This window comes from Oncorhynchus mykiss, chromosome 8 (assembly GCF_057628025.1).
Source record: "Oncorhynchus mykiss isolate SJ-2025 chromosome 8, ASM5762802v1, whole genome shotgun sequence".
NCBI classification, from domain to species: domain Eukaryota; kingdom Metazoa; phylum Chordata; class Actinopteri; order Salmoniformes; family Salmonidae; genus Oncorhynchus; species Oncorhynchus mykiss.
The window spans coordinates 66,282,531-66,292,285 of NC_143029.1; the positions used below are offsets into that span (position 1 = coordinate 66,282,531).

At 44.6% G+C, this 9,755-nt stretch overlaps 1 protein-coding gene across 1 annotated transcript; it reads right to left on the bottom strand.

The window, feature by feature from the left end:
* Nucleotides 1-1,936: 1,936 nt before the first annotated feature.
* Nucleotides 1,937-9,595, bottom strand: LOC110530331 (uroporphyrinogen decarboxylase). Its single transcript, XM_021613292.3, has 10 exons — nt 9,361-9,595; nt 8,510-8,622; nt 8,272-8,351; nt 8,117-8,179; nt 7,729-7,926; nt 7,375-7,536; nt 6,405-6,539; nt 5,780-5,880; nt 5,467-5,533; nt 1,937-4,993 (listed from the first exon to the last, which is right to left on the bottom strand). The coding sequence occupies exons 1-10, from the start codon at nt 9,381-9,383 to the stop codon at nt 4,832-4,834; spliced, it is 1,104 nt and encodes a 367-aa protein (XP_021468967.1). The 5' UTR covers nt 9,384-9,595; the 3' UTR covers nt 1,937-4,831.
* Between the last annotated feature and the right edge of the window lie 160 nt (nt 9,596-9,755).

A 9,755-nucleotide genomic window follows, 5' to 3' on the forward strand; every position in this document is an offset into this window, starting at 1 on the left:
CCCCCCCCCCCTCCCCCTCTGCTCCACTGGGGAGTGTTTGTGCTCCTGTAGAGGGGGGTGATTTAGCTGAAGTGACATGTAGGGAAGAGACAGACGAGTAATTGGCTCCCCCACCTTGCTGTGTGGTTCCTGTGTCGGCTGCTGAGGCTGTCAGCTGGGGGAAAGAGTGGAGAGAACAGGCATCGATGTGAGACGAATGCTGGGATGCACCAGATTGCTTATGTGGTCCTGAAGGCAGGTGCTTCGTTCGAACACTAGGGTTGCGCTGTATGTTTATTAGTAGACAATTGGTCAGTCGAACCCCAGCAAGGACCAACAGGTGGAGGAAATTCCTCCGGTGGCCAAGTCCACCTCCAAATTGGCACAAACTCATGCTCCGAGAGCACTCTGACTGTCTACGTACTGTTTGGCAGGTGAGTCTTAAGTTCTCTCTCTTGGATGGTAGGTTGTGCTGTCAGCATTAACAAACATCTCGTTCTTCAGGGAGCTGATTTGGAGAGCTTTGTCCTGCCGCTCTGGCTTTCTAACATCCCTCAGTAATTGGGGTGTGTGAGAGGCTGGGTGGGGTGAAGGAGGGATCAGGGAGGAAGGCGCTTGGGGGAGAGCTAATGAAAAGGAGTAACTGCAGTGGCCTTATGATTCTATCCATTCCAAATGATTCTTTCTTTGGATCATATTGGATTGAATCCTTTATTGAGAAATGCTTGGGTGTGGGGACTGGGGAGATGAATGACTGTGGTCTTAGCTGTGGAACAATAGAGATGATGGTGATAGATGAGTCAAGGCTGGACCACAGGGAGTTAGGCTCCCTCTAGTATCTGTGTCATCCAGCTCCACCATCATTTGGCTCCATGTTAACTAGCGATAATGTGACAGGAACAAACAGCACATTACTCTCTGACCAAGTTGGGGACTGACAAGCATATTTCTTTCAACACCCACTTTGTGTAATGGCACAACTCATACAGTGTGAATATATTACAAAGATGAATGTTTACAAGGGACAGTGACCTTAACACAATGACATGTCAGTGGCTTTCTAAAGCACAGGTCACAAGATGGAATCCAGTCAAAGGCTGCGTAATGACAGTGCCAATATCACATTCCCACAAAATATTGTCTTCACTTTTTCCATAGCGGCTACAGTATGAAACATTGGAGCCAGCCAGCGACTCCTCACCGAGAAGTCTGATGTGGGCTTCTCCATTGCCCTATGTTAATATTTCAAATCAATCACAGTCTACGGCAGCCCATACGATAAAGCACTGATGATGCCAGTCCCTGACAAATGATGTACAGCCTGCTGTCTCCAGGAGCAGATTGGATTTTCAGGCCTGCTGATTTGCTGAGAGATTGTGCCTGAGACCCCCACAATCCAGCCCCTTGGTCCTCTATGTAAGGAGGCCTTGAGTTTTTTTTTAAGCACCAGATTCATTGTTGCATTTAAAAAATAATGCCTGAAAAGCCCATGACGTAACGCATGCACATGGGGAGAAACAAGAAAACATAGCCTTGCTCTACTTGGTCCTTAAACAGCGAAGTGTAAAATGATAGCACTGATCAGCAAATTAATTGTTTTTTATGTTGATTTTTTTTTCTTCACATTGGCTGACAGGGAACAGCACCTCACAACACAAAGTCGGGTTAATCCTGCATTGTCACAACAACTTGCCGTTTGGGTCCAGCTGAAAAGGAGTGTGCCACCGCCGCGGCTTGAGGGTCAGACATCAAGCCAATCAGGAGACTCCTAGGCAGAGCTACTTCCTCTATCAATGTTTCACACAGCAAATCAAGGAGCATCCGTGAAGGACAACAAACCAAAACATGATGCATTTTTGTGGAATCCTATGCCCACAATTCCAACAACAAAAACAACTGGATTTGTACCACTACTTATCTCTAGTGCTTTTAGCTTCCTTTCAGAGAAAAACACCCATTGGGATTAACTGTCTTTATTCCTCATGTAAATATCAGTCTGTAATGATAATAATTTCCTTTTAAACCAAAATAAGTAATAAAATTAAGCCATTTTTTATATGCATGTTTAAAATGGAAACAAATGAAGCCTGGATAGATTTGTTCTGGAAATGGTTTAAAAAAAAATCATGTACAGTGTGCCAACCATACCCATCCCCGACTCCCAGCCCCTCACTACATCCCCGACTCCCAGCCCCTCACTACATCTCCGACTCTCAGCCCCTCACTACATCTCCGACTCTCAGCCCCTCACTACATCTCCGACTCTCAGCCCCTCACTACATCCCCGACTCTCAGCCCCTCACTACATCCCCGACTCTCAGCCCCTCACTACATCCCCGACTCCCAGCCCCTCACTACATCCCCGACTCCCAGCCCCTCACTACATCCCCGACTCCCAGCCCCTCACTACATCCCCGACTCCCAGCCCCTCACTACATCCCCGACTCCCAGCCCCTCACTACATCCCCGACTCCCAGCCCCTCACTACATCCCGACTCTCAGCCCCTCACTACATCCCCGACTCCCAGCCCCTCACTACATCCCGACTCCCAGCCCCTCACTACATCCCCGACTCCCAGCCCCTCACTACATCCCCGACTCCCAGCCCCTCACTACATCCCCGACTCCCAGCCCCTCACTACATCCGACTCTCAGCCCCTCACTACATCCCCGACTCCCAGCCCCTCACTACAGTCGTGGCCAAAAGTTTTGAGAATGACACAAATATACATTTTCACAAAGTCTGCTGCCTCAGTGTCTTCAGATATTTTTGTCAGATGTTACTATGGAATAGTGAAGTATAATTACAAGCATTTCAAAAGATTTGGACAATTACATGAAGTTAATGCAAAGAGTCAATATTTGCCGTGTTGACCCTTCTTTTTCAAGACCTCTGCAATCCGTCCTGGCATGCTGTCAATTAACTTCTGGGCCACATCCTGACTGATGGCAGCCCATTCTTGCATAATCAATGCTTGGAGTTTGTCAGAATTTGTGGGTTTTTGTTTGTCCACCCGCCTCTTGAGGATTGACCACAAGTTCTCAATGGGATTAAGGTCTGGGGAGTTTCCTGGCCATGGACTCAAAATATCGATGTTTTGTTCCCCAAGTCACTTGGTTATCACTTTTGCCTTATGGCAAGGTGCTCCATTATGCTGGAAACGGCATTGTTCGTCACCAAGCTTTTCCTGGATGGTTGGGAGAAGTTGCTCTCGGAGGATGTGTTGGTACCATTCTTTATTCATGGCTGTGTTCTTAGGCAAAATTGTGAGTGAGCCCACTCCCTTGGCTGAGAAGCAACCCCACACATGAATGGTCTCAAGATGCTTTACTGTTGGCATGACACAGGACTGATGGTAGCACTCACCTCGTCTTCTCCGGACAAGCTTTTTTCCGGATGCCCCAAACAATCGGAAAGGGGATTCATAGAAAATGACTTTACCCCAGTCCTCAGCAGTCCAATCCCTGTACCTTTTGCAGAATATCAGTCTGCCCCTGATGTTTTTCCTGGAGAGATGTGGCTTCTTTGCTGCCCTTCTTGACACCAGGCCATCCTCCAAAAGTCTTGATGATCCGATAAATGGTTGATTTAGGTGCAATCTTACTGGCAGCAATATCCTTGCCTGTGAAGCCCTTTTTGTGCAAAGCAATGATGACGGCACATGTTTCCTTGCAGGTAACCATGGTTGACAGAGGAAGAACAATGATTCCAAGCACCACCCTCCTTTTGAAGCTTCCAGTCTGTTATTCGAACTCAATCAGCATGACAGAGTGATCTCCAGCCTTGTCCTCATCAACACTCACACCTGTGTTAACAAGAAAATCACTGACATGATGTCAGCTGGTATTTTTGTGGCAGGGCTGAAATGCAGTGGATTTTTTTTTTTTAGGATTCAGTTCATTTGCATGGCAAAGAGGGACTTGCAATTCATCTGATCATTCTTCATAACATTCTGGAGTATATGCAAATTGCCATCATACAAACTGAGGCAGCAGACTGAAAATGTATATTTGTGTCATTCTCAAAACTTTTGGCCACGACTGTACATCTCATTTGTCATTTAAGAGTTTCCCCTGATAATCTCAAGCACCAGTGGTATAGTGGTAGATGTGTGGACATAGGATTGCGAATTCATCTCAAATTGGGAGCTTCCCTTGAGAGCTTTGGTGAACTGCAGAGGTCCAAATCTATGGAGCACAACAAGCTGAACCAACAGTCCTGGATGAAGGCTTTTGACTGAATAAAAACAAAGAGCGAAATAAACACAAGTGCTTATGCTTTAGTACATTTGTCACAGTCAAACAACAGTGTTGGCCATGAGACCAACACACAACCTTTCAAGATAATCACATTAAACCCTTCATGTTGTTGTAAGATGAACTACCTGATGAAAAAACGGAGCAGAGGTACACATAGGAAATATTACAAGGTCGTGCACTACGTTTTTCTTTTGTCCAAGGATTATCTATAGAATATAACCAAAATATGATTTATAATAGAAAAATCACACACTACCGTTCAAAAGTTTGGGGTCACTTAAATGTCCTCGTTTTTGAAAGAAAAGCACATTTTTTGTCCATTAAAATAACAGCAAATTGATCAGAAATACAGTGTAGACATTGTTCATGTTGTAAATGACTATTGTAACTGGAAACGGCTGATTGTTTGTGGAATAGCGTAAATCTGGATTTGTCCTGGGATAACATACTTGATAAGACCTGTTGGTAGATTGGATTTCTGTGAATACATGATACATTGTCTCTATAAACCAATGCAATGTTGCTTAGTTCTTTGGGCGCTGCTCTCTGCTAGTATGATGACTGTGGTCAATGTTGCCTGGTGACGGGGGTGTTACTTGAGATTGAGGTGGCGAGAGTGAGTGTGGACAGCTTCTACAAAGGCACCCACATTCTCTGGGTCCATGTCAGGGTACAGCCCGTGGCCCAGGTTGGCTATGTACCCTCTGGTCCCAAAGCCTTCCAGCATCTTCTTCACTATCTCTGATATACGCTCCTGTAGAAACAGAGACAAATGAGCATCACTTTTGAAAGTGTGCCGTATAAGTAAGAGCAGCGAGGTTAGCAAGTGCCTGGCTCAAGAACACAATGGTTGCTGGGTCATGTGCTTGTACTCAAACATCTCTCTGTACCATGTGTTTTCTTTTGTCAATATTCTAGATGTATTTTTTAAATAATATAATAAAATCATTTTCGGAATGGTCAAACGTTTTCAGTGTAAACTTAAACGACTAAAACCAGATATGAAGTACGTAGAAAGGATAATGGACTTATATAGCTTTAAAACTGTCAAATGTTCTCTTCGCCCCATGGCAAAAAGTGTAAAATTGCAGGAAATTAGCTTTAAAAAAGCAAGAAGTTTGTCTGCGGCAAAGAGGAGGGCCCTTAAATGTTCAGTTGGAGACTGCACCATTGGCCACGCCCACCACCTAAGCCCCATTTTGATCCAGAAAAAAACCCAGTGCTTACCTTGGGGGCATAGAGTGCACAGGGGTCCATGTTCCCCTGGAGACTAACCTTTCCTCCCGTCCGCTCTCTGAAATCACAGAGACAATAGGCTCGTTAGGAAGAGTTAATTTACAAGGTGTTCAGTGGACAAAGCCAGGCATCCCCATTTTTATTGTTGACAGGATAAACTTGTGAATCCAATACAATTTAAACATATGACACAAAACGTCTTTTGCAAACGTTGGCTCGGCCATTGACTGTCTAGGAAGCTAACTCTCTGGGAATGATTCATAATCATCAATTGCTTTCTGTGAAAAGGGTTCATGTCCATTACCGTGCTGAGCGTGGATCGATGGTCCAATCCAAACCAACAACCTCATAGTGGGACTGAGAGAGGTCCTCCAGACCATAGTGGCCGTCCTTGGCAAACACAATCTGGAACAGAACATACAGGACACGGGGGGGTTACAGAATGGTCCAGGGAACTTAAAAGACACACCCGTGAAAAACAAAAATTACAAAACAATTGTGAAATATTTAATTATGAGCAGTGTTGTACAGGTTAAAAAAAATACTTCAGGTTGGCGTGAAAAGAAAAGTAACTGTTTCATTGCGTTTTTCGGCAAAAAACTGGGTTAACTTGCATTTACCCGCCACTACACTGCTGATTCTGAGACCTACGACATGCTATATAATGATTCAAGGCATAAAAAAAACCTCTAATGCATTTCTGGCTATTTAAGATGCCGCCTGTAGAGAAAAATCTGACTATATAGTGCCATCTACTGGTGAAATATCACATCACACTGGCCAACATATCTCACCGCAATAACGGCAAGCCTTTTATAAGGACAACGTAGGAGATGATAAACAAAAGCTTGTCTTGAAAATCTAGTGAAATAAAATAAACAAAATGGAGGTCTGTGTTGATGTGTGAATGACAGTCTGTGTGGGCTCACCATGGGGACATCCTGGCCTGACTCCTTCAGCTGGTCCTTGACCTTACGGGCGATGTCTCGGAGGTAGGGCAGGGAGAACTCCTGGAACTCCACTGGGCCCAGACAGCCAGCATGGGACTCAAACACCTGCAAAGCCTGGGGAAACACAGGGATGGATCTACATAGCACTACACTGAGTGTACAAAACATTAGGAACACCTACTCTTTCCATGACAGACTGACCAGGTGAATCCAGGTGAAAGCTATGATCCCTTATTGATGTCACTTGTTATATCCACATCAATCAGTGTAGATGAAGAGGAGGAGACGGGTCAAAGAAGGATTTTTAAGCCTTGAGACGACAGACATGGATTGTGTGTGTATGCCATTCCGAGGGTGAATGGCAATGACAAAATATGTGACTGCCTTTGAACGGGGTATGGTAGTAGGTGCCAGGCACACCGGTTTGAGTGTGTTAAAAAGTGCCACACTGCTGGGTTTTTCACACTCAACAGCTTCCTCAAGAATGGTCCACCACCCAAAGGACATCCAGCCAACTTGACACAACTGTTGGAAGCATTGGAGTCAACATGGGCCAGCATCCCTGTGGAACGCTTTCAACACCTTGTACAGTCCATGCCCTAACGAACTGAGGCTGGGGGAATCAACGCAATAGGACGGTGTTCATAATGTTTGGTACACTCAGTGTATGTCTTTTGTATAATGTGCCTATGCCAGGGGCCCTATAAGAGACCTGCATTAATAAAAATCAACATTCTATCAGTTCCTAGATATTGAGCTATCAAATAATTAATGGTCTGGCAAGTGTAACGTCTTCTCCTTGTCCAATTAAGTGCTGTAAATAAAATGATCTACCCTCTATTCACCTGATAATTTTCCCATGTGCAAGAACTCTTAGCTAGCAGTGCACCTGAAGATAAACTGTAGTAAGATACAGCTGGAACTCAATCTCCCATGATGCCTAGCTTACCTGTGCCCCAGCAGCCACTTGTCCCAGCAGGTACACTACGATGACATCTGTCAGCATCTTTAGCAGCTTGTGGCTGGCCTCAGGGTGGCGGTACAGCCAGCGCTTAGCCTTGGAGTGGGTTGTTGAGCCTCCCCCCTCAATCATATAGGCCATTAGGGTCCACTACAAGGGAAAACAGATGATGATATGGGACACTTTACCGAAGCCACTAGTCTAAGAACACCAAAATACAACAAAAAAATGTCTTCTGACGATTGAAGCAACCAATAGATTATTTATTGAAAAGTGTTCTCTCTCTCTCTGTATATGTGTGTGTGTGTGTGTGTGTGTGTGTGTGTGTGTGTGTGATCTCACCGGGGCACCAGTGAAGCCGATCAGAGGGACCTTGCCATCCAGTTTGTGGCGTGTCAATGTGATGGCCTTGAAGACATAGCCCAGCTCCTTGTTGACGTCCACCTTGGGCTGCAGGAGCAGCAGGTCCTCTGGCTCCTTTAGGGGCTCTGGGAACGTAGGGCCCTTTCCTGCCACCATCTGGACATCCATACCCATGGCCTGGTAGCAGGAACACACATACACCCAGACATTCATTGGGCAGTTCCATTCCTCATACTGTATCTGAGTTATGTGCTTCCTCCTCTCCACATACTACACAAAGAGATTACCTTCTTTAATGAGGAGGAAGAGGAAGAACACTTGTAATTGAAGTGAGTAAAGATCTTTGTCAGACAAGGACTACTCTTACCTGTGGGATAACCAGGATATCTGAGAAGATGATGGCAGCATCAAATGGGAAACGTCTCAATGGCTGTGAGAAGACCCCAAAAAATAATAGGTGAACGTTATCAATCAAGGCTAAGATGTTTTGTAGATCGTTTTATACCTGTACTGCTTAGCTACCTGGAGAGTGAGTTCGCAGCAGGCTGCAGGTGACCGACAAGTTTCAAAGAAGTCCTTCCCAGCTCTGAACTCACGGAACTCTACAAACAGACACGTCAATACCAGCAACTCATTAAAGGATGGATGGGTCCACTCAAACAATAACAACCTACTCAACCTACTTTGATTTAGGGCTAGTGATTGTTAATGTTAGGCTCTTATGTCAGTGAAGTGAATATGAGGGTGTCGTGAGGCCCACCTGGCAGGTAGCGTCCAGCCTGTCTCATACACCACACAGGCACATGATTGGTCTCCTGGCCATGGCATGCACGGAGGAATGCATCATTCTTCAACTTAGGGAAGTCTTTGGGGCTAAAAAAACAAAATATCATGTCAAAGATGGAATGAGACATTGTCAAAGCAATGTAAACAGAACATGAAGTTTTCCCCCTCCCAACCCACCCATTCACTCAAACAGGTAGATAGGTAGGTACAGACACATTTAGTTAGTAATATTCTTCACCACTTTAACAATGAGGTCATATTCTTATCAGAGGCAAGGCCTACTCCTCCCCTTATCCTAGCTATCGTGTTGGCCACCCACTATAGAGTGCTGTAGGAGCATGTGATCTAAAAAGATAAGTCCCCCCTCTCTGTTATCAGCTGCACATTGTGAAACGGTTGAATGAAATTATGCAGGTTCTCTCTTTCTCATGCAACTTCACAGTAACACTGTCAAAAATGCTTTATGTACCAAGCCTAACCCCGAACAATACTTCAATGTGACATGCTGCAAGTCTTCATCGTGTTCCTTTAGTGACTGAGGCAAAGTTGCCTGGATCAGTTAGCTGTTAATGGTGGGTAGCTAACTAGCTAGCTTCTTAGCACACAATTAAAAAAAGAACTAGCTAGCTACAATCAAGCATGAGAAGAACACAAGCAACACTGCATGCACTTGAATGTCGACGTAATAGATAGATAGCTAATGGTTCAGTGTTTTGTAACGCTTCCAATAAAATGTATATTATTCTATACAAGCTAAATGGTAAGCTAGCTAGTCGGCTAACGATTGCTTGCTTTAGAGTAGCTAAGTATACAGAATATACGTACAGTATTAGATCGTCATTTTCCATGATGGGACAGATGATACAATGGTTGAGAAAGTGTAGAAATTATGTTTACGTGTCCTAGATGTCAGTGGCACAATGCTGCCTGCTTCTTAACTATCATCCAGAATGTTGTACAACTAAAATTATGTCACACCCCTCGGCTACAGGGCGCGGCCATCTTTAGAAAGTCATGTGACCACTATGGTAACGTCTAAACTTTTTGCCTCGCGAACCTCGAATTTTGTATGTTGCGCACTGTGATATCGGTAGTTGTCCGTTTATAAGATCTTTTGATTGATACTTTTCATGTTTTGTAAGTCAATTCACTGACTCAAATTATCTGATTTTAAATCAGATCTCACATCGCATGGAGAAGTGAATTCATTGAAAAGCGCT

Excerpts from the sequence above, each read along its gene's own strand:
- LOC110530331 (XM_021613292.3), bottom strand. The coding sequence starts at position 9,383 with ATGGAAAATGACGATCTAATACT. Across the intron at positions 6,540-7,374 it reads AAGTGGCTGCTGGGGCACAG|GCTTTGCAGGTGTTTGAGTC; the intron begins GTAAGCTAGGCA and ends GTGTTTCCCCAG. Across the intron at positions 5,881-6,404 it reads CAGGCCAGGATGTCCCCATG|ATTGTGTTTGCCAAGGACGG; the intron begins GTGAGCCCACAC and ends GTTCTGTTCCAG.